Consider the following 26,155-nt stretch of genomic DNA (forward strand, 5'->3'; position numbering starts at 1 on the left):
TTAAAACCTCAAACAACCCTTTGGAGAAGTAAGGACAGGCAAAAATGTCCACACTTTCCAAAACATGTCTTCATTCACAACGTCTAAAACTCCTCATGGTCCACACACACACACACACACACACACACACACACACACACACACACACACACACACACACACACACACACACACACACACACACACACACACACACACACACACACAGTCTGGGGGCTTTGCTTGGCCAACGTTTGAATACCACAGTGTCATTGGTAGTTTCTGCCGCTTGGAGGTGCCCGACTCATACTTTGTATCCGCGAAGAAGTGGCGGCTGGGAAGGTAAGTGGGCTTGAGAAAGAAATCTCTCCCCTGAACTGTTTACCCTGACGTCAGTTTGCAGAACTAGCTCTGCCCCGTCTGCTTCAGTGTCTCTGAAACTCCTCTCAGTGGGAATTGGGGGAGTAGATGGGCTCAGCTCTACTACTCGAGCGCTCCGGAACCTCACGGAGTCAATGAAATGATTTCTTCTGCACATTTAAAGTGGACTAAAACAGCTACACGATGAACACCTGCGCCTTTCTGTTGATTTTGACTGTTCAGATCTACGCCGATGGAATTGAGGGGCCAACAGGTAAGCCGCATATTCATCTCGGTCTCCGAAACGCAGTTGTGAAGTTTTTACATGTGGATGAAACTCCACTGAAAGCAAAAGCGGAGCAAATCTGGCGAAGGTGCCAACTTTGTGTCCCCTTTCCCACGTTACTGCGTCTATCTGCGGCGTATTGCTGCGTCACATGATATACGGCACTATATCCGGCAGAAAATAAAAACAAATTATTTAAGAACTTTGTGAACTATAGTATGAAGTTTTCCTAGTGCCAGACTCCTGCAAAAATGTTAGTTATTTAGGAGGACTTCGTCTGGGTGTTTCTGGGGAAAGCTCCCATTTCCCAAAACAACACAATCTTCTGCGCTACACTGCTTCTGCCTTTTTGCTATTGCTTAAGCATATTTAAAGGCGCCAGGTAGCCTAAAAGGTATTTAAGATTGTTATCCAAAGTTAGAAATCAGTTAATTCAGAGCGTCAGATTTCCATTTAAAACGGAATTAACGACACTACCACGACCATTGGCCAATTTAGTCAATATTTGTGAACATGAATCTCCCAAATTCCAACAGCCTGAACCAATCTGTGACGACATCCAGAGACCAAAACCTGGGGCTGATCCATACCGAGTTTGGGTTGCATAGTTGTATGAGAGACTCCCTAAAAGTTAACATCTTAATGAGGATTGTAGCATTGAAATGCTTATTGATTTTTTAAATCAAATTCTCATTATAGCCTAATATCCCAAGATGTAGTCTTCCACTGTGGGGAATAGTCAGATTCAGTCTCAAAGCAGTCTTTTTTTTCTCATGTGATGCCTCTGGTCTTTTGGGTTGTGAGCTATAGAAGACATATTCATGCTCACAGATCAGCTCTATATCCTCCAAGATGAGGAAAATGATACCTGTTCACATGTTAAAAGTCCTCTTTTCTGTTTTGTGCTGGATTGTAACATGGCGAGAATGTGTTTTTCAGATTGAAGGCTTCAAATCATGCTATTTCCTAGATTACATTTTTTTGAAATATGCTTTGACTCCCCACCCCCCCATTTCATTTTTATTATCCAGTAAGATGAATGAATCTTTTCAATTTTGATTTTTATTTTTATTTTGAAAATCAGCCATATTAGAGAGAAGGAAAGAGAGAGGCAGAGTAAAAATAAATATCTCTGTCTTTTTATAGAAATGACATGACACAGAGCCTTTCATATTCATTCACATTCATGTTTTCAAAATCAGCTTTTTCACCCTGAATTGTATTAGTCATTTATGAAATGTAGCCTAATTATAGTGTTGTATTTTTTGGATATTTTTTTCTAAAGGCTAAAAGGATTTGGTCCTGTTACACACACACACACACACACACACACACACACACACACACACACACACACACACACACATACATTTTACCCCAGTAGAACAGTAAAACCAGGGTAATAAGGCAGCAATATTGCATTTACACTGCAGGCTGCTTCAACACTATATGGAGCACAGTGTTTGTCACATGCATGTTGGAAAAAAGCTTGATTAGGCTGAGATCATTTGACTGTATTTTTTGGAATTTTCCTATTTCTCACTGGCAGCTTCTGTTTCAGGAAAACCTAGTAATACTCATAATAACATGTATAACTCAACAACAACAACGAAACCATGCAAGCAGAATGTGTATTGTCAAGAGCTGAATGGAGCAGATCATTAAGAGGAATGGGCTCTGACATATGAAGGATTAAATCACGCACAGGTAATTAAAAGAGCTGAATGGAGCAGTGACGCTTCACTACAGCTGTCAACAGAAATTTACATAGTGTCGTTTTTTTTGTTTGTTAACTGGAGTGTTATAAGCCTCGCCGTCTGCGCTGTTGCCCTTGCGTTAGCAGCTAATAGTTACCGCTGCTAGTTTTTGTGGCTTTTGATCCCCTTTGGCCTGACTCCCTTCATGCTTCTCCACCTGCCTACATCCTATAGGAAGAACTCAAGATGCAAAAATACAACCTTGACTTCCACAATCTTCAGTGTCTCTTTTGATTAACACTCTGCCATTATTGCTGTGATTGCGTGAAGACCACACCTTGACCTTGAATGCTTAATAACAGTTAAGACTCCGCTGGGGATTTCATGCCTTTTTCACTCAATATAATCCATATTTTCTTTCTTGCTTATGCCGCTGTCTGTCCAGGCCGTCAGCTCAGGGGAAGTAAAATTATTAGAGGCTAAGAAAATATAGAGGCTCTCTGCTGCACTGGACTGACTGTAGTAAGGTTGATATAAAATACATTCGCATAATTTTTTCTCAGACACAAATAGGTTATGAACATGAAAGTCCAGTTTGCGGGTCCATGTGTTGGGTTTTCTTATTCTGTAAAACCTAATGTGACACTTTCACTCCTTTGTTGTCTCTTATGGGAATTGAATGAATGTTCACTTACCATCTGTCAGCTCTATTAGCAGCAAATGTTGTCAACTGAGTGGTGTAATTATCCAGTGTCTCATGACTCGTTTCCCGGTTTGATCTAAAGTTAAGGCAGACTATCCTTTTTGCTTATTTCAGTGAATAAGATAACACTTGGATCGAGATGAAAAGGACTGTGAAGCCCAGACTGTCTAGTTAAAGCATGGCATAGAATGAATAATACTTTAGGGCTTCAAGTTTACATTGCATAAACATCAGCAGCAGCGCTGGGAAACGTAACATTGGAACACCAGCACATATGTGTGAAGGAATTAACACTGCAATGATATTTTATTAATCAAATAATCATTTAAGTATATATATTTTTAAGCAGAAATGTCGAACATTTGCTGGCTCCATTTTCTTAAATGTGAAGATGTGATGCTTTTCTTTGTCATACATGATTTAAAAAAATATTTTTGGGTTATGGACAATCAGACAAAACGGGAGGCAAACAAAAGGCATTTTTTTATTCTTTTTTCTGACATTTTCTAGACAAAACCCACCAACATATACAAGCATGAACAGGTGCACTGACACACGGATACATGCAGTAAACAGACAGAAAAAAAACACGAACAGGATATAGAGAATGATCTATATCCTGGAATAAAGAGGACAAATATATTTATTGCATGACCAAAGTTGTTAACATGAAACATATTTCTTCAAAAGAATTGTCTCGACATTATTAAAATGTTCTTGCCGTACCAATTTAAATGCGTTTTTTTTATTATTGCAAAGTGTCATTATTGTTCCATTATTCATCTCACAGTGCTTATTTGTATCTGATAAATGCTGGTTCTTGAGAGTCCATTAGATGTGTTCACTATAATAGGCATCTAACTGAATGGAAAAAGAGCGCCTGAGATATATTTGTGAATTATCATAGGAAAAAAAGTAACCATCATGTAGAAAATGTTTCCTCGCACCACAGAGTTGCAGCAAATCCACAAAGTGGAAGTGTTCCCTGCAGGAGCCAGGCCACCATCTGTGGATGGAGGGTGAGAGGCGGAGAGATTGGGCCTAAATCAGACTCCTGACAAGACTGGTTGATTTCCATCTTTGCGGGATCACGGCAGTAATTCAGAGAGGGGATGGAAAACTTTGCAACAAGGATGGAGGGGATTGGAAGGGGAGAAAATGGGAGATTTTCAGAGAGAGAAGCTGAGAACGACAGAGGGATTTATTCAGATACATTGTCAGGGTGTTTTGCTTTCGGCCGAGGCCACAGCAGGACTGTTGCTCGTTTTGTGTGTCCATTATGTCTTCAGCACATGAGTGATTAAACAGGGTGCTGATGAGAGGAGTCCTCTACTCTGCAGCGTGCCTCTCTTCCATTTTCTGTCTCTGATCTATTGTAGTGTGGGGCTATGTGGAGGAGAGCCAACCCCCCGATTGGCTTACTCATTTCACAAGACTGCAAGATGAAACACATCCATCTAGTGTATGTGTTCAAACAATTCTGCTTAATGCCAAGTGCCGTGATTAGTACACCATATTACTGAAAGCGCATGACCAATCAGGGGCCTCCCCTGTCTTGAGCTGGTCACATTGCTCATTTTCTCGTGATGTATCTCACCTTAGTTTGTGCTGTGCTGAGTGTACAGACATTTTTTTTTATGTTAGACTGCAGCTCACACACATCTTGTGATGCTTTATTAATCCTGCTGACTTGTTCTCGTTTTAATTATCAAGCACAGAAGTATTGCCATGCAAGGAGGGTCCCGCAGTACCGAGTGGCTCAGCCTTGACACTGATGCTAGCAAGGGCTGGAGCTGCCGCCACTCTCAGCTCTTCAGGGTAACTGTGAGACCTTCCAGCGTCCTGGAAAAGATGCCAAGACTGAGAGATTTACAGTCAGTGGCCTGCATGGGCCCGTATTTTCCTTTCCACTCTGCAGCGACAGCCACAGTGCAGGCTTCTCGGCTCCCTCAGCCAGGTGTTATTAATGTGGTATTGATCTTTCAGGCAAGTCCATTTTACTTAAATTTGATCAAAGTGGCATCCTGTCTGTGTCCTGCAAGTTTGATGTAGGAGTGGGAATTAGCCAGCCAGGACTTGCATGACGTAATACAAGGAGCCTGGGTTTGCAGCAGAGAAATGTCAGCAGCATTGTGTAGAGCAAAGGACGGGAAAAAGTAAAAATCCCCTAAACATGAAAGAGTGGGCCTCATTTCCATAAGAAGGCTGTATATATCACAAATAAGCCACACATTATCCTCTTGATGCACTGGTCTAAAATGACCGGATTATTATACTCATCATCACTTAAAAGCATATGTTTTACTTGAATAATGGACAGGGAAATGTATCATTTAACGGTAAGATGGGCCGGGGTTTATACCCTGGATATGAAGGAGAGTGAGACTGCGTAGCTCGAGCACATGCACAGATGTGTAATTATCCAACAAAGGAATAAGCAGGGCTGTGAGTTGCAGTCCCTGTGTTTTCTTCCCCTGAGGTATCGAGCTCCAGACTGCAAAAAGTGGGCCTGGAAGACTGATGCTGCGAGTGCTGCTCCTGAGGAAACAAAGCCTCCCGAGCAGTTTATATTTAGCCCACTGGCCATGTTTCAGCTCTTTACCTTTCTCCTATGTCAACACATTTACACACAGATTTTTCCGGCCCTCTGTTGTTGGTGTATGTAGTGTGTTGCGAACGCTCAGGTCACTGGAGTCAGGGTTCAGGATTAGGCCAGGATTGCACTGTTGAGATGTGATCCGTTGTTGAGCTGCCTGTTGTCCTCTGTGTATTAAATCCTCAGTGAAATCTGAACCACTGACACTCCTTTAAAAGTCAAAACAGTCTTTTCAGGACATTTCTCTCCCCGGTGGTGTAATGGATGCAGGCTTTAGTTGCCTTTGTGCCACGATGCCTGCTCTCTAAGGGGAAGTTGTATTTCTGGTTTGACTGGTCCCTTTGGGCAAAAAACATATCGTCTCGGAGACCCAGCCATGAACCCAAACACTTATCACCCTAATGTATCTTACTCTTATTAAACTGACACTCTTTCACATAAACTTCATAAGGACAGTGGAAATTGAACAGCATTAAAGTGTAACAGAGCATGGATAATGGCTAGTGTGCCGATTTAAAAGAGCATAGTATTTGAGGCCTCTAAGCAAAACTGAGCTCTTTAAAAAGAAGAAGCCATATCTGCTCAGTTTAACAGCCTCTAGCTTGTATTGCTTTTCCCCGTTTGCTGTTGAATTGACGGCGCTCTGTCTCTCTTTCCGTGCAGCGAAGGCGCATGGCACAGAGGTGACACTCAGCTGTGACAGCTGCTGTTGCTGGTGGGTTATGGGTAGGTCATGGCAGCTGTGGTAGCACAGGTGCCAGCTGGCGGTAAATCAGTAAACGGACTGATTCCAAACCTGTTGAGCACATATAACATGTATGAAGCACTTGGTTTTAAAGTCTTATTAACAAGAGTGTGATGTTGACTTACCTTGTTCTTTTTTGGCAGGATGACATTACTGGGGTTGATGTCATCATATTCACTTAAACTGGAATTGCATGGTTTTCATGAGAGCGACGTGAATGTTGCATGCAGTTTCATCACAGTTCAATGCAAAGAAATTGACGCAGCAGTCTGGCAGTTTTGGTAAAAAAACAACATTTTTGTTATTATTGCAGAATGCATGTAATCCTTATTCCACTCTTGACTACAGGGGCATTGCATTTGCATCTTATTTAAATGTAAACTGTACAGTAGAAAACCGTGGATATGCAGAGTATGGTGGCGTGTCATGATATGCTAGCAGCACACTGGCTTCTGACCGCCAGTAGTGTTGAAAAGCTTTTGTCAAGTGATGTTAGTAAAGAGAGTTTGGGATCTTGGTCTGGCTTCGATGCTTTGTTCTGTTTCAGGTGCTGAAGTGAGACAGAGCAAAAGCAGAGCCTATTGATTTCTCAAACACAGCCTGTCACAGTCAGCTTATTGTCTTCTTCCTCTTGAAACTCTCCTTTTGATCCTACATCACCTCCCATCACATTCCTCCTCACTTTGACATGCTGTTATTCCAGCAGATGCTCATGGGAACCAGAGTGCCTTTTTCATTAAAAAAAAGAAATCCCTTTCCCTCTTGACTGTTACTTTGTATTGTTGTAAGACATTTCAGGGGCAAGCAGTTGAGTTTTTCCTCTTTTTTTTTTAATCATTTCCCTTGCATGGTATGCAGTATGAGAAATTCAAGTCACTCATTAGCAGCAGTTTCATTGAAATGTATTATTTATTTCTTTTGACAAGGTGATATAGTTGCCTGAGAGCAAAATGAATGATGAATTTCTATTTGCTGTCCAATATATTTAGAGAGTATGTGAGTCAGTCCTGCAGGGACACTAATACTAAAATATAACTAATAATTGTATATATAATAAAATAATAAGAGAGACATAGCTCCTGACGAAGAAAATACGTGCCCTTTATCTTCAGATTACTGTGCTATTATTGTGTAGTTCAGAAAAGGGTACAACACAATTTCTCATAATTCCTACATATGTACTTTGATGTTAAGGTCTGTTTATACCGACCCAGAGAGGTGATCTTCTTCTCACCCGAATGCCAGGTGGGATAGCCTTGACAAACCTTCCTTTAGGGCACGCTTCACAGCCCCCCATGGCTCTCCAGGGTCCTCCTCCTGGTGATTGCTAAGCTGCTTGGCGTTCCTGAGAGACAGCTCTTCAAACCGTTTAGAAGACTTTTGTTTGTTCCTGCGCTGGCCGTCTGACTTGGCCCACCAGCTAAGGGGAGGCTGGGAATGGGGAAGTGATTGGCCAAAGGGATGAGAGGCTCATGAGTGGATTGAAGTGGGCACCAACATGACCCAGAACCTTGTTTGAGGAGCCTTTCATGTTTTCTTCTACACTCAGTCAAAGACCATGTCCACTAATAGTGGATACGTTTGAAAATCCATCTGTTCTTGGCTGAGCTGGCACTGACCATTTTACCTTTTTGCACTTTCATGGATGATTCCTAAAACTCTGGTGTCAGATTGTCATGTGAAACAGGGGAAAAAGGGAGCTTTTCAAAAGCGCTGACACCACCATTGTGATGTGATCTACTGTAAAGCTGCTGGCTCGAAGGGCCTGCGCATGTCCAGTGGAGGAGATTTCAACGCTTTTCTATTGTTTCTGGCATTTTACTACGAATGGCAAACATTTTGAGAATGGCCTGGAAAGGATAATGTGGACGGAAAGCTTTCATGCCATCTTCAAATAGCGTGGACTCTCTGCAGCCAAAGGCAGTGCACCGTTTGCGTGTCATATTAGCTGAAGGCCAGAAATATGCAAGAATGTCCAGAGAGCCCACGGGGTTTCGTTAACAAAGAGCTTAATTCAAAACCACAAACGGAAGATTATAATAATTGCTTGGACCTTGTGTGTGTGTGTGTGTGTGTGTGTGTGTGTGTGTGTGTGTGTGTGTGTATGTAAGTGAGTGGGTGTTTGTATGCATGCTGGCGAGTGCCTAGATGTGTGTTTTGTATATATGGAAGGGCCGGATTGGTGATTGTTCCCACCTGATTATATGTAAATATTTGCTGAACTCCATTGGCCATGGTGAACTTCCATAAATCACAGCCATGTGTTTTTATGAAGCTTTTGTTTGCTTTGTTCCTCCACGGTGTGAAAATGCTAATGAAAGCATTTGCATATGTGCTTAGAACATATTCTTTTGATGATAAATACATTGCACTGCAAAGATCATAAAGCCAGGCTCTGCCATATAAACAGGCTTTGCAGCCTTTCTGTGTTTAGAGAGTAGCTGGAGTACACAGTGTGTCAGAGACCTCAGAGTAGGTTGGCCCTGGCCTTTGTCTGTCCGACAGCCAGTGTAATTAAGAATCAGCTTAGAGCTGGGATTATGGCTGGAAGTAGGCTGATCACATGGGACAGGAGAAAAGGCATTAGGAGAATGGTGGTTAATATGGGTATTACTCTGCTTAACACTGGTATCATGTGCCAGTAAGACAACTTACAATGGAACCCTGTTGATGCTGAGATCCCTAGCTCTGTGCTAATAGGCTTTACTGCAGATAGCTTTGTTTACCCACAGTGTGCAGCACTCCACCTTGCTGCTTTATCTTCCTTCCTCATACATTCAGACTTTTTTTTAATAATTTGTCTCAACCTAATTAGAAAATGGTAATAGTTTGCTGTACACCTCTCTGAGGTATTTTAGCACTGTTCAGACGTATTTGCCTTACACCAGCAAATTTGAAACCAAACATGCATGATTGTTCATCTCTCTTGTGAATGCACACACACACACACACACACACACACACACACACACACACGCTGGTTTTGAGATATTTTTGTGGAATGTAATTAACTGAACGAGCTGTAAGGCAGAACTAAAAGGCCTGAGTCCATGCCCTCATCTACTTTAGGAAATGGTTGCTGAAATGGATAGCCTGTTTGGCATGTGAAATAGAGAATAGGTAAGAGAGCTTCTTTCTCGTCATGTCCAGCTTTTTATTGTGATTTGCATGCAGAGGTAACCCGATGCTTTGAGCCTCTGCACCACAAGTGAAGCCATTTGTTGCCCTTTAGAAAGGAAATGGAACCAGGCCAGTGTGGATAATAACAATGTAGGGAGCGGATTTATCCGAACACAGAAAGGTTACATCAAATGGCCCACCTAATTCGTTGCATTACTCTTATTTACAATGAACCTGTGCATTTATTCCTGGTATCAGCTCTGCCTGTGGATAGTGGGCAGAATTATCAGTGCATGACGTGACACAGCAATGCTTTGTTTTGACCTTGTTGAGAGGGAGCAGGGAATTGTTTTCCACAGTCTTTAAGAGCTAATCCCATCAGAGGGACTGCGCAGCATGGAGGGCTAACTCTGTCACGTCTGACGTAGCGCTGCCAGAACAAGAGGCAGACAGGAATGCGTTTGTCTGGCTAACTTGGCTGCATTTACTCCTGACTGGAAAAGCAAAGGAGAAAAAACTCCTCCCAGACAACTTGACTTATTAATTCCCTTCTCTGAGCCAGGATAAGGAGCGAGTGGCAGATTCTGTGTCAGTAAATGCTGTAGACAGCTTCTGATTGGGATTCAGTAGTGGTTTGTGGAGATGCAATGGTGGCTCAGACAATCATTATGGCAGATGAATTAACTAGGTTTTACCTCTCAGAGGAGGGTTCCTTGCTTCACTGGTTGTCTGCTGGCTTGGTTAGGCACATGTGCTCTTGGGGGAACGGGCTCATTCAGTGCTTAGGCCATGGAACTGAGGATTTATCCCAGTCCAGTGAGTCCCTGTTGCGCCACGAACTCCTCCTGAAGGATTTAAGATGGGTCTGTTCGCCTGTCTGTAATTTTCTCCACAAATTGGGTAGATAGATTTTTCTTTAGTTCCCATAGATGCTTGTGTCTGCACATCTGGTTGATACCATCTGGTTGAAATGAATAATGGGAGAAGTGTGGGTGCAAGGTAAAGTTTGGGAGTTGTGTGGTTTTCATAAGCCGTGACAGAATTGTGCTCTTACTCAACTTCAAAGGTACCACTTTCTGATAAGTCCCTATTTATAAAGGGTTTATACTAGTAACTACAAGTGTAACTAATTATTAATGGTGAATTAATTGTTTACTAATGCTTTAGAGACCAGGTATAAACCGTAAATACCCCAAATGTTTTGGGTAAATCCCCTTATGTCTGCAATTAAACATCTTAGTAAAGCATTACTAAATGGTTGTTTAATAAGTTGTTATTTAAATGAATGTTGGTCTTGCAGCTCTTCTCCAGAAGGTCAGATTTAAAATGGTCTATTAGAGGGGGTTTCTAGCGCTAAATAGAGCTAAATAGATAAAGCAAGTATACATTTTATTTATTTATTTATTTTTTTTGGGCTTATAACTGATCAATAAAGCCTTGATAAATGATTGTTAACCATTAATAAAGCCATAACTTACAAATTAAAAACCCTTTATAATGGTTGTTTATTAAAAAGTGGTACAGAAATCTTTAATATCGCAAATAAGGCACTTTATAACCATTGGCGTCCGACTATTTGCCTCAAAAACAAATACTCCTTCTTGGAGTCATAACTTCCTAAGGGTATCATTAGCTCAGATCATCCCAAATGTCTATATATTTATATATATTTATATAAATACAGTGTTTCCTCTATGTTGATTTTGTAGTGGCGGCCCACCATGGCAAAATTTCTGCCACCACGGTATCAGAAATAGGGCTGTACAAAAAAATGTAGTCGCGGTTGCCTTTTAAATTATCCTGCCGACATAATGCACCCCCCGTTCGGTCAGACCTGCCCCCACTGCTAAAAAAAATCCTAAAGTAAACGCTGAAATATATTAACATTTATCTATTCATTGATAGAAAAAAGACGCTCCTTATAACTCCTGAACTTTCGTGAGAATCATCACGTTTTCAAGTTCTCTTCAGTATAAAAGTAAATCAGTGATAGTTTTTTGTACATACAACAAAAAATATAGGCAGTTGTCTTGGTTTTGTCTGGTAGGGTGTCATTTTTTTTTAAAACCCTGCTTTAGGTTTTTACACAAGTATGTCTTTACAAGGTTTTCCCCTAAACATGAAGATAAAGCAGTAAGGCTAGAAAAGAAAAAACTGTTCAAAGGTAGATTTAGCCAAATATCTAAGTGAATTTTAGTGAGTGTACTGTAGCTCAACACCTAACATAGTTGTTTCACAGTTGTGGCCATCTGTTACTGGTCATATAATTAGAATATCATGAAAAAGTTGATTTATTTCAGTAATTCCATTCAAAAAGTGAAATTTGTATATTATATTCATTCATCACACAGAGTGATATATTTCAAATGTTCATTTCTTTTAATTGTGATGATTATAACTGACAACTAATGAAAATCCAAAAATTAGAATATTACTTAAAACCAATACAAAAAAGGATTTTTAGAAATGTTGGCCAACTGAAAAGTATGAACATGAAAAGTATGAGCATGTACAGCACTCAATACTTAGTTGTGGCTCCTTTTGCCTGAATTACTGCAGCAATGCGGCGTGGCATGGAGTCGATCAGTCTGTGGCACTGCTCAGGTGTTATGAGAGCCCAGGTTGCTCTGATAGTGGCCTTCAGCTCTTCTGCATTGTTGGGTCTGGCGTATCGCATCATCCTCTTCACAATCCCCCATAGATTTTCTTTAGGGTTAAAGTCAGGTGAGTTTGCTGGCTAATTAAGAACAGGGATACCATGGTCCTTAAACCAGGTACTGGTAGCTTTGGCACTGTGTGCAGGTGCCAAGTCCTGTTGGAAAATGAAATCTGCATCTCCATAAAGTTGGTCAGCAGCAGGAAGCATGAAGTGCTCTAAAACTTCCTGGTAGACGGCTGCGTTGACCTTGGACCTCAGAAAACACAGTGGACCGACACCAGCAGATGACATGGCACCCCAAACCATCACTGACTGTGGAAACTTTACACTGGACTTCAAGCACCGTGGATTCTGTGCCTCTCCTCTCTTCCTCCAGACTCTGGGACCTTGATTTCCAAAGGAAATGCAAAATGTACTTTCATCAGAGAACATAACTTTGGACCACTCAGCAGCAGTCCAGTCCTTTTTGTCTTTAGCCCAGGCGAGACACTTCTGACGCTGTGTCTTGTTCAGGAGTGGCTTGACACAAGGATTGCGACAGCTGAAACCCATGTCTTGCATACGTCTGTGCGTGGTGGTTCTTGAAGCACTGACTCCAGCTGCAGTCCACTCTGTGAATCTCCCTCACATTCCACTCTCCAGTGTGCGGTTATCCCTATTGCTTGTACATTTTTTTCCTACCACATCTTTTCCTTCCCTTCGCCTCTCTATTAATGTGCTTGGACACAGAGCTCTGTGAACAGCCAGCCTCTTTAGCAATGACCTTTTGTGTCTTGCCCTCCTTGTGCAAGGTGTCAATGGTCGTCTTTTGGACAGCTGTCAAGTCAGCAGTCTTCCCCGTGATTGTGTAGCCTACAGAACTAGACTGAGGGACCATTTAAAGGCCTTTGCAAGTGTTTTGAGTTAATTAGATGATTAGAGTGTGGCACCAGGTGTCTTCAATATTGAACCTTGTCACAATATTCAAATTTTCGGAGATACTGAATTTGGGGTTTTCATTAGTTGTCAGTTCTAATCATCAAAATTAAAAGAAATTAACACTTGAAATATATCAGTCTGTGTGGAATGAATGTATACATTATACAAGTTTCACTTTTTGAATGGAATTACTGAAATAAATCAACTTTTTCATGATATTCTAATTATATGACTAGCACCTGTATTTTGAAGCAGCTGCAGTGTTGAGTCTAAATTACCGTGAGACAAACGTAGAGAGCATCTGCTTTCTCAAAGGTGTTGTCTGCTGCTCTCGTTCTCCAGCTAAGTTCAGTCATTGTGATGCATTGTACTCCACATTTTTTGTCTTAGTCATAAAATGCAGTTTTGGGCTTTTATATATGGTTAAAATAAAAATAAATAGCCGTGACATACTCCACCATGTTGAACTTGTCCTGTGATTCTTGTCATAAACTGGACATGAAGGAAAACTCAACATCACCGAGCTTTCTAAATCTTTCATTTCCTCCCCTGTGTCAAGGTGCTTTTCTGTTCTGAATTTCTCTGTCTTTGTTGCTCCATCATTCCCCCTGCGTGTTTCACCAGGATCTGTGTTTCCTCTCCATCTTTGTCCTTGTCCTCTCAGCCTTAGGGCTTCTCAGGGATCTACAGTATGCACAGTTTATCAGCTCAGTATTCTAGGCAGGGTGAGCACGAGCTCAAAGCAGACATGACTTTGAGTATGTGTGTCTGCCTGCCTCCCCAGGCACTCATTAAGCTGGTGTGTGAAGGTGTGTGCTTCCAGAGGCTGTGTGTGTGTGTGTGTGTGTGGGGGGGGGGGAACATGCGCGCATGTGGAGGTTAAAAGCCCCCCGACAGAGATAATAATTTCCCAGCCTGGGGCGATGGCTGAAGGTAACTTCATTAGCCAGTTCTTGCTCCACAGATTAACTTGATTATACTAACCAAGTCTTGATGGCGACAGTACAGATGTCACACCTGGAACTAAAATCTGTGGATCATTTTTTTTCTGTTTTTTATTAAGTATTAATGTTGTGTGTGTGTGTGTGTGGTTGCATGTGTGGGTGGGTGTGTGCAATGAAGGGAGGGAGAGAAGGAGAGTCAATTGATACACCTGGGACATTTGGCTGCTCTGTAATTTGCAAAGTGACTCATCTTCAGGTAATGAGCAGGTACCGGTCTAGGAACTCTTTTCTATAATTTGCTTGATGGAAGTTACACTCTTGCTTTAATGAATACACACACACACACACACACACACACACACACACACACACACACACACACACACACACACACACACACACACACACACATTTAGCAGCCTTTCTTTAAGATTTCAGGCACACATTACCCATTGTCTTACCCCTGTCCTTTTTGTTTATGTTTTAACATTCCTGCCTCACTATGGCAAAGCATAACTATCAGTTCATTCCACTTCGACTGCATATACAATATTGGTCAACATATCTTTTACAGGTAATATGCACAAACATCTGGAGTCATGCATAGTCACACACTCGCCCTTTCATTACTCTGAGGGCAAACAACATTAACCTCTTTTAACCTGAACTGATCCACAACACCTCTTGACTTTACTCTCCACATTAGCTGGTGGGATTGGCGTGGGCTTACAGATAGTTTGTGATCTGTGTGCCCCTGAGGTGCACCTAGGGCAATAACATTTGCAAGACAAGTTTGTATCATTCACAGGAAGCAGTTCATTGAAACAATCACTTGCCATATCGTCATGACCACTTCTGAAGTCCTTTCATTCTCTAAGACTTTATTGACCATAAAATAGAGGAATTTTGTTTCCCTAGACCTGTTAGATTAGAACTATCTAAACCTTCCGCATGAAGCTGCATGCGTCAGATTAAACACTTTAAATCTCTTGAAGGAGTTGTCGTGAAGGCCACTTTCATGAATAGCCTTGCTTCTTATCCTGTAATGCATTGTAATAGATTTGTGTCTGCACTCACCTGTTGGAACAGAACATTTTTTTTTAAATCTCAGTATAAATTCTGCCAATTCTGTATTCTCCACACACACACACACACACACACACACACACACACACACACACACACACACAGCTTTAATATAACATTCATAAGAAAGGCTTTACTGCCAGTCCAGACTTAAAAAGTATTCCTAAGCCTTCTGTCAGACTCCCAGTGAGGCTATTTTTTCTGACCTACAAATGCTTCGGAAAACATACACACACACACATACACACACACACACACACACACACACACACACACACACACACACACACACACACACACACACACACACACACACACCCACACATCTACATGCCTGGGGTTGTCAGCTCCCCAGTCATGTATCCTGGTCAAGGTGAAGAAGTGTGAAGGGGGGGCAGGTGAAGCTGGAGAAATGCAGACACATGGAGATGAGAGGAGGGAACGAGGGATACAAAACGGGCCATCTCGCACGTCCTGCCGACAGCCGCCCTGTTGTTGTCAGTTTCAAGCTGACAGGCCAGATTTGGCAGGATTGTGCCAAGCTGCCGCTTTGATGAAATGTTTTCAGGAAATGAGGAAAACTGAGCTGACTGCAGCTTCTGAAGTTGTGCTGGCGATGATTGCCAGAAGAGTGTTTTGGGGCTAATGTTTCTTTCCTCGTTCACTGCTCAGCAAAGATGCCAGTAACAGATTTAGATGCTGCAGGGTAAATGAGCACGTGGACACAAACTGTATATGATTACGAGTGCAGATTATAATTTCAGGAAAATTACAGCTTTCAAATTCCTCCAGTGATCTCCATGATCATGACACTGTGTGTGGCACGGGGTTTACGGCAGAGCCACTAGGCACCAACAAACCCAGACAAAAGCAGCCACTCAGGTAGATCATTAGTGGTTATATCAACATGAAAGCTCATAGCACACCATGCTATGTTATTATCTCAGCAGCCACTGCACTCACATTGTTTTGGCCTCTAGCTGTACGCAGGGTGGAGAGCTTCCTGTCACAGGTCCTGTTTTTCCATGCCACCTTTTCAGGATCGGGGATCAGCTGCCTGCCTGTGTGGAGAAATACTGCCTGATAAGATCAGCATCATGAAATATAACTAATTCTTCCGATTGGCTTTTTTCTGCTGACTGCAAATAGGGTCATATTAGCAGAGCAGGGATACAGAGCAGGATTGCTTTATGGCAATATTGGATATACAGGATTTTTTTTTTATCGATGTGATGAAGTATCTAGATTAGTCAGCCATTTTAGTAGTGTTGAAATAATTAGTTGATTAGTCGCTTGACAGAACATAAATTGGCCGTTTTGATAAAAGATTATTTACTGTAAGTAATTTATAATAAAGCAAAAATGTGAAATGTAAAAATGTCCTTTAGACATTCACATTTTGATGATGTCACTGCCTCTGGTAGATTGTTATAGGCGTTTTTCTCTACTTTATAACATTTCATAGACTAAGCGATTCTTTTCATTATATCAAGAGACATCGAGAGAAAAATATTGGTTTTATTTCATGCATTTTTTATATTGGGACAAGTATAGCATCAACCAATGCCACTTCACAATCACTGTGTTAATAGTATGGACCTTCATAGAAACACACTCACAAACTCAACAAAACAAATACAAATAAAGAAAAATGCACAAAACAGGAATTGATTAACATACCAAACCCCAGTAAAAAGCACCTTATTCTGTTCATTATGAAAATGATATTTTGTTGTCAGGTTTCCAGAAAATGTACTATAGCATAATACTGTAGATCCCTGTTGTGATATCAAATTACATGTACAGCGATAGAAAATGTTACGTAATGGCCCGCTGCTATGCACCATAACCATAGGGAGGTACATCATTACACACCAGTACACACTCTCCTTCCTTTTCTCTGTCTTTTACACCCACCTTGTAGTAAGAAAGAAAGCATTTATCTCAGCGACGGTGTAGCACACATCATTTGTGCTCAAGCAGAGTGGTGCGTTCAGTTACTGCCTGAAGGAATGGTGGAGTGCTCCTTTAGTATCTGCCAGAGTTTTTCCCAGCTGCGATGTGTATTCTCCACTCGGCCTCACAGCTTCTTTTAACTCTCCTCTCGTTCCTGTGTGCTCAGCAAAAGTCATTCTTGCCTTGAGGAGGAATGAGCATGGCGGGTTAGAAGAGGTGGTAATGCTATTATGACTCGTCAAGCTTTGGCTACGTTTGTCATACTTTCTTTTCACGCGGTGCTCCAATCGCCTCCTGATCGACCTGATCCATTCATTTGACACCATACCACCCCTCCACACACCCTTAGGCTGCGTGTTCACAGGGAGCCTCTATTAACACGCCCGCCTCCATTTTTTCACGTTATTTTCAGATGTGCTTGAATTGGCAGATTCTTGGCAGTGGTGAGATCTCAAGGCACAGGAGTTGAAAATGTTTCATTTTTCTCTACAAAACAGCGCCACGCTTTAGACAAGTTTTAGAGTCTCGCAGCAATAACAACAACTGGAGCTTTTCATGTGCATGTGTTTAGGGCTGCTGGAGATGAAATAGACACAAGCGTATCTTCCAAAACCCTCTCTCGTCTTGCTCTGTCTCTCCCACAGTTTTTCCTTTCCCTTCACTCCTCTCCTCTCCTCTCCTGCTGTCTTTCCTTCTCCACTTTCCCTCTCTGTTTCCCTCTGTCTCATCATCTCCTCATATGTTTCCAGCCCCTGCTCTCTCTCTGTGGGATCTCATGCTGGTCTGTGTGAAGCCTGGAATCAACACCAGCAGCAAGTCCGGGCAGAGCCGGCGTCGTCCCGCAGCAAAGCCACACAGCAGCAGATTGACGGGCTGTGTAGCCAGATGCGTTCTGCTTCACTGCACTTTGTGTGCATCTGAGTGCATGCATTTGTGATTTGCGGGATGGAGGGATGAGAGAGAGAGAGAGAGAGAGAGAGAGAGAGAGAGAGAGAGAGAGAGAGAGAGAGAGAGAGAGAGAGAGAGAGAGAGAGAGAGAGAGAGACCAGGGGAACCAGCTTTACTTTTGTTGAGTTTACATAATTAATGCTTTGTTAAACAGAACTGTATGTATGAACACAGTATCAGCTCTGATCACAAATGCAAATATTGTCAAGAGGATAAGCGTGAAAAACTCTCAAAATGCTTCACAATGGGCTAAACAAAGCTTCCATATATACATTCAGTACTCTGGTGGTTGTAGGTAATTAAATTCCAGGTAATGAAAAGCTGAAAGCACTGATTACTTTTTTCTCAGAGCTATTCAGATGCTTTTGAATCCCTGCGTGAATTTATTACCAACTGAAAGGATGTGTTGTGACTGCACCGAATAATCAAAATTTTATTTCTTTATCACTCTTCTCCTTTCTTTCACCCCAACCTTGTAATAAACCTGTTTGTTAAAGGGCTTTACAGACAAATTTGATGTGACTTAACCATTAACATTTGGGATGGTAGAAATTAAATCATTGATATGAGTGTGTGTGTGTGTGTGTGTGTGTGTGTGTGTGTGTGTGTGTCCTGTGTGGGGGTTACAGTTGTTTGTCATTCAGAAGGGCTCCAGGGAAACCACTGTGATTAGCCTCCCGCCCCTGGGACCATATAGCTTTCCAGGACCTGCTCCGTCAGCACCAAACAGGACATTTATCACAAACTCCACCTCAGTCCTGCAACCCCACACAGCATGGAGGCAAGCTCATACCTCTATGTACTTTATGCAAACACAGAAAGACAAACACAGATATAATGCATGCGTGTATGCGTGGATAAAAAAAATAATGACGAGATAAGTTGGCAGCAATCCCATTGTGGACTTTTTCATTAACACTAACCATACAAATATACACACATTTCCATAATGAGACATGCAGGGAAAAAAAACAAGAAACCCAGAGACCCATACCCGACTGAAACGCATGCCTGAACCCATCCAAGAATAGTACTGTTACTATAGTTGACCTACGACTCTACAAAACACACACACACACACACACACACACACACACACACACACACACACACACACACACACACACATACACACACACGGTGCATCTGGTGATACTTTTGTGTGTGAGTTGTAGGTGCTTAGGGTCATCAGACAGTAGTCTGAAGCTCTCAAAGATCTCGAATTACAGCATGGTGGTTGGTGCCTCTGTGATATCTTAAAGCTACGTTATGTTTTAGTTGTTGCCACTTTTGTGGCAGTGCAACAAGCTGGTAACACAACACTGACATATAAAGTTGATATTGCGAACTTGTTAGCAAAAAGTATGTCATATACCAACCACCAATGGGTAAGGGAATTATCTGACTCTTTAGTGGCTAAATGCTTCACTACATTCAGTAGCTAGTTGCTAAATTATTATTTCTACCATTTGGTGCTAGAGCTTTTTCACTGAAAAAATGTCTCCGACAGTGAGAGTGAACTAGAGCAGTAAAGTTGTGTGCTGTAAAACAAAAACGATTTAAATTTAAAAGATGCTAAAAAAGTGGCAGGCAAGTTTGCGACAAGCTGCTCAATGCTTTATCATGTTGTCCTGCTAAAGAGACTGATCTTTTTCTCAGGACTCGTGGAGACTAAAAACGGAGACAATATTGGACTTAGAGACATCAGGTGGCGACAAACTCAACTCAAAATGAAAGCTAATAATGTTCTGTAACTGCAAGATGTCTAAATAAGCAACTTTTTGCTAAGTTCACTATATCAACCTTATTAGGTAAAAATATCTAAGTGTTGTGTTTACTGCTTGTTTCTGCTGAACCCAAGTGGCCAACATAATTAGTTATTGTACAGCAGCTTTAACTGAAACTGCAGCAAACAATATAGTTAGGTTTAACATGTATTAGTCACTCTTTTACTAGCTAATAACATAAAATAATGAAATAACACAAGGCCAAGAGTTGTTTATTAGGCAGTACTGTTAATTAATCTATGCAGACACAGCTCTTCTTTTTTTGAAGAGACAAATTTAAGGCAGTGATGTTGAACTAAATAAACATCTGAAACATTTGTTGGGGGAAAGAAAATAATGATGATGAATGACAAGCTGTACTTTTTCTGCTTTATTAGACCTACACAGCATTATAAACACACACACACACACACACACACACACACACACACACACACACACACACACAGGTGAAGTGCAGCCTGACTCACTGGACTCTGTGGCATGTGACTGTAATTCAGCATCAGCTCCATAAGTCATATCCATAATGCACGGCATGCAACTGCATAGCCGTAGATAATATTGCTAAATTACTTTGATGAATAACTGCAGATGAAATGGCTGTAATGTGGTCCTGACTTATTGTTGGTGGTTCGTGATAGCCCTCTAGGAAGCACTATACAGGGAGTGCACTTTACTTCTATCTGGACCCAACACATTAATAATCTATCTGGAAGCAATTTTGCCATTTTGTCTTCATTACCTGTAAGTCATTTATGTTTATAAACTACAACACTTACAATTACCATAATGAGTGTAATCTAAATTCATAAAGGAGTTATTTTAGTTACCAGGCTCTGTATGTGCTTCAGTGTAGGGCTGAAACCATTAGTTGATTAATTAATTAAACCAGTCCTTAGGTGGCCGGGTTAGCTCAGTTGGTAGAGCAGGCACACCTATGTAGAGGGTTTACTCCTTGATGCAGCGGCCGTGGGTTTGAATCCTGCTTGTGGCCCTTTGCTGCATGTCATTCTTTCTCTCCTCTTTCATGTCTTCATCTGTCCTGTGGAAATAAATAAAAAATATTTTGTCTTTGCAGCCCTTATTCGGTGTATCGGCTGTTTTAAGTAGCAGCATCCAGTATTCAGTAAATGCAAGCAGATGAAAGAGTGGCTGTTATGACAATTGATTTTCCATTTTTGTAAAACATTGGAGTGTTTCTAATTCTATTTTTGGTTATTAGTAACTTCCCTCATACAAATCTATAAAACGTGTCCTTCAGTATGTAGGTTGAATTTTTCTAATGATTCCTCCAATGCTCAGGCTGTCACGCTGTTGCGTGTCAATTATGTCCTGCTCGTCTCTAGCTGAAGGGTATAAAGAGGATTGTATGATCGATAATTTAACCCCCTGCCGCAGTCGTTCATATCTCATCTCTCACACTCTTCCCCCTCTCAGATACAGATAGTATTTTTATGACTGGCTGCTTGTGGGAAGTCAATAACACATTTGTTAGAAGCAGGCCTGGCCCCCACAAGAGGGACCTCTCTGGGTTCATCATTGGCTTATTAGACATACGTTTGTCTCCTATCGACCTGTTAGACCCGCCGCATGATCCACAACGCTTCCTCTCCTCCCTCTCTTAGTTTTCATCTTCGCCCCGTCCCACTGACAGCTAGCTGTTCATACATAAAAGCGGCACGGCGACTGACAGCAAATTTGTCTCGCTGAGGTTTTCGTTGTAATTGTGCCTGGAGATAGGATGACCCAGTTTGAGGCACTGAAGTGATCACAGACTCAATGCATACTGTGAATCAGTTTTACTGGAATCAAGGAATTATGCAAATGGTGATGCATAAAAGATTCCAACATTTTGAGGAAATCTAGACCTATTTTGACTTAATTTAGTATGCAAAAAAGTGTGTGAAATTGGTGACCATTTATTATTTTAGTATATTTTAGTTCTCATTAGCAATAGGAAGAAGAGTCACTCCCAGATATGAATGATCATGCGTTCTGTCCCTGACTCCAGTTGGTAGTCCAGTCTGAGATTCTCTCTCAGACATTTGATGGGCAAAATAGCAAAGCCTATTAAAATCTACACCACTGAGTTTTAAGTATGTTTATGATGCTATTCTGTGCAAAGTGTTTTTGTGCTTGAATGCTTGCTTTTAAAAGATACAGTCCTGCCAAAAAGGGATTGTTCTTCATTAATTTTCTCTTTTATTCTTTGCAGACTGGCAAACATCCTGAAAAGCATTGTCCATTTCAAAAACAAACGAAAAACAAACCATAGTTATTGGAACGGTTTGGAAGTTGTTTTTTTTGTCTGTCTTCATAAAACTGATGGGTGCATTAATGGCCAAATTGGCGATTTCTTCTTAAACGGTGAAATAGTGCTCTCAAGATGCTTTAATGCCTCACTCAACGTGGAAGAGAGTTTCATGCAGGGACAAAGATCACATATAATGCTGTAAATGTGGCAGTTATTATTTTTTTAATATTTAAAAGCATGACTAAATCACTGTTAAGTTCTGCAGTAATTTCTCCAGGGCTCTGTAATTGTGGTAGCTGTTGCTAAAATTACAGACAAGAAAAGAACAGACAAAGCTCTTCAGTACTAATTGCCTCTGGAAAAAGCTCCCTCTTTAATGTGCCATTGGCACACTACTGTACTTCTGCAGGCCTGTGATGGGCTCAGGTCTCAGGTGAATGGCTGCAGTGTCTCTTTGTCATCAACAGAAGAAAAGGGATTACCAGCTGGATATCTATGGCTGGCAGGGTACTAGGGTTAGTGGCGCTTTCACGGCCCTGTTCCACACAGCAGTCTTCTTCATTGCCTCAATTGGGCCTGGAAATAATACTAATCATCTCTTATAATAAGTCGGAAGGAGAAGGAGGCAAAATACAAACCACTCAAGAGTGGAAAGTGTCAAATGGGGTATACATAAATTTACATTTGTGAAGAGTTCTGTCTCCCTCTCACTGCCAAGTGAGCTGAAACTGCCACAGGCAAGATGGTAGCTATTATTTATGTTTAAAGATTTCAGCTGTGATTGAAAAGGCACCCCGCTCTTTGATTTACCACTGTGTATCAATCAATCAATCATGAGTGTGTATGAGTGAGCTCGCCTCAGACTGCCCCGCTTCGCCGTTTTACAACACTCACATCATTAGAACTCATATTGGAAGACGTGTCACGTATGCCAAAGGTGGATTAGCTGCTTTACCGCTCTGTCTGCAGATACACCTTGATGATGTCTTAGTCGCCTCCTTTAGCTAGCAAAAAGCCGAAACTAAAGATCGGACGCTAATGACACATGAGAATTGCTTGTGATTGTAAAAATGTGACATCCGAGGTTACTATTGTTTGACATCTCTCTGTTTGTGTAAAATGAATCCTGCTGTTCACTCCTGCGGTGTGATTTTTCTCTCATTTAAAATCGTACTACTCACTCACTGCTTTAAGTACTTGTCTGTCTTTTTCGTGCTCTCTGCTATTTGTAGACAGGAGGGACTCACACCAGAAGGAGCAAAGGTGTGAAAAAGCAGGGTTAAATAGGTCAAGGGAAAAATAAGACTTTTACACTTTTAAATAGTCGTAATGTATTTAAATTCAGACAGCTTCACATTCTGGCTAACCACCTAAGGTTCAGAGGGTAGCAATTTTAAGACTGTGTAAATTAATTGGGTAAAGTGTCTTGTTCCAACAAATCACACTAGGGCTCATTAAACACCTCAATTTGCATTTTGTGTATCGTTTAAAAAAAATGAATTAGTAATTTGTTTGTGTGTTGTAAAAGCAACAGCTCTGGATGATAAATATGTAAAGGTGAGGTTGTGTTGGATATTTTTGCTTCATGTTCGGATTGTTTTGTGCATTTAAAAAAAAAATCAAAGCATCAAGCTTATCTCCTTCACATTTTTCTCCCACACTCTTGGACACCATTGCAGTTGTCGTTCTGCTAATAGGCAAGCCTATGCTCGCCCATGACTGACAGACACCCCCTCTCTGATCCCCTTAAGGGTTCTGGTTGGGTTAAGAATAGTAATACCCAAGGACACATTTCCTCTGCATTTGAATACAGTAATATTCTTTTTGATCTTGATTATGAAACAGATTTTCTTTTCTTTTTTTATGAAAGCACAATGTTCACGCTAATCTGAAGTGAAGTTTTGGACAGGCTGTTTATTGGGTGTAAAGTAAAGATCGGAGTGTTGCTGAAGGACTGATTTTGTCGATTAACTCTCAGTAGGAACATCAAACAGGAAACAAGAGTGTACCTTCCAGAATAGACAGATTCAAAGCAGTGACCAAACTGATTACCCTTGTGTTCACCTTCTCATCTGATCTGTGAAGAACAGAGGAGGAGAGAAAAGGAGAGGAGGAAAAAGCCAGTAATGTCTGATGAAAGACTGATACTTTTTATGCAGATTGGATGCAAAGTATTTTTAACCATGCAAACTCTGGTGGATAACAAATTGTTTGTTTTGGGGCATTGACAGTTTGTTTGAATATGTAAATATTACATAGAGCATAGGGAGGGAGGGAGGGAGGGAGTAGAGAAGGCAGGCAGAGATAACGCTGCTCATTTGCAATCAAGTCTTATGATACCTGTTGGTAACAGTGCAATGGAGTTTAGAGCCCTTAGCCTTTTAGTAACCCCTCAACATCAATGTTCCCCTATTTTCCATTTTAGTAGCTTTAATGTTTAGTAACCCCTCAACATCAATGTTCCCCTATTTTCCATTTTAGTAGCTTTAATGTGGGTTAGGTTTAGAATCATGACAGTATCATGTATGTCCTGCATCAGTTTGTTCTAAATCTGAATTAAAACCGTATAATGTTTAAATTGAATGAAATATTCAAAACCCAGGACTGTTTTTTTCATGGCTACACCATTTCATCAAAAGGAAATATTCTAGATGTCTTTTGCTGAATCTTATACACATTTCCCCCAAATTCAGCCTTACACATTTTGTATGTTTAGAACCTTTGAGATCTCCAATAAAATGTAAAATAAACGCTTTTGATGTTTTGAGATATTTCTCCCTAACACAGATGCAGAAAAGCCATCTCCACAGCAAAGCTTTTGCTCCCTGTGATCACTGTTGTGAATTATAGATTCTATAAGTAGTGCAAATGCTCTACATCGCAAGTAAATGAAATAACAGTTACTGAGAAGAATATAATCTAATCATGGCATGGCCTAGTCATGTACGATACATCCATATGCTGAACTATCAATCAAAACCCACACTGCAGGTATTTATGGCTGCTAATTATGACTGCTGCTAACTTTTTTCTGACACCTATAAATATAGCTTTAGATCATAGTAACAAGTGGCTGACATTGGTCTGGACCTTAAGAACTGCTCAGAACTGCTGTTTCTTCTCATTGAAAGGTTGTCCCAGGTTTGTGGCATGGTTTAGGATTTGATTAGGATGCTGGGTTAGACCAAGAACACACTGTAGGTATTATGTATCCCATCTGGTTCTGTGAGCACCTCGGGATCCCCCAGGAAGAGCAGAAGGATGTGGACTATCATACCCCAACACCATACTCCCCAACTGGGTAAGTGGCAGAAAATGGATGGATAGTTTGAACAATTTTTGGCTAGGTGTTAAAACTGGTTGAACGCAATGCATGCTTAGTTACTATTGTTGGCCAACTCCATTAATTTTAAACTGAGGTTACGCACATCCTCCCCCTTATATCGTCCACTCACACCCACTTCTCCCCTTGTGTTTGTGGTCTAAAAATCAGCTTAATTTTGGAGGTGACCTACTGCCTCTGAGATTAAGTTATGTATCATTCGCCTAATCCTTGCTGACAAGTGTGTGTGAGTGGTGAAGCCAACTTCTGCAGCATGTCATCCACTAACAGATGGCATAAATCATTCTCTTAAACGCTGCATTAAGTATTAATCATTCTCAGCGCTGTCACTGTCACACTGCTCGGTGGGTCGCGGGCGTGCAAAGTGTGATTAATGGAGGTGGATATTTAAGGAGCCACTTTTGAACCCCCCCACCCCTTTTACCTAGCATCCCCTATTGGCTGCGGCAGGGCTGACAGGGCACCTGCGCTTCCACAGCAATGACCTCGGAAAAGTGGCCAAATGGATCATGGGGGATAATTTGCTCTTCGGTGAAGGAAAACCCAGCTGTCTCATCTGGGAAGAATAAAGCAGTAAAAGTGATCTGCATTTTTCAAGAGTGACTTAATTTGGCTTTGCAGAGTCTACTTGCTTTTGTCTGGGATTCGGTTTTCTTTTTTTTTTTTTTCTTTAAGCCAACGTATCTAAAAACCCAGAAGAGACATAGTTTAGTGCAGTGGGAGGCACATGATTATCCAGGCGGAGAGTGTCTCATCCTGTACACTGTCACACAT

The 26,155-nt window shown here is 41.3% G+C and overlaps 1 protein-coding gene across 1 annotated transcript in view; it reads left to right on the top strand.

The window, feature by feature from the left end:
* Positions 1–316: 316 nt before the first annotated feature.
* ptprub (protein tyrosine phosphatase receptor type Ub) overlaps positions 317–26,155 on the top strand; it is a 179,338-nt gene continuing 153,499 nt past the window's right edge. The window contains exon 1 of the mRNA XM_078253281.1: positions 317–613. Coding sequence (XP_078109407.1) covers positions 544–613 — 70 coding nt within the window. The 5' untranslated portion in view covers positions 317–543. The remainder of the gene's footprint in view (positions 614–26,155) is intronic.

This window comes from Sander vitreus, chromosome 6, assembly GCF_031162955.1.
Source record: "Sander vitreus isolate 19-12246 chromosome 6, sanVit1, whole genome shotgun sequence".
In the NCBI taxonomy this organism is placed as follows: domain Eukaryota; kingdom Metazoa; phylum Chordata; class Actinopteri; order Perciformes; family Percidae; genus Sander; species Sander vitreus.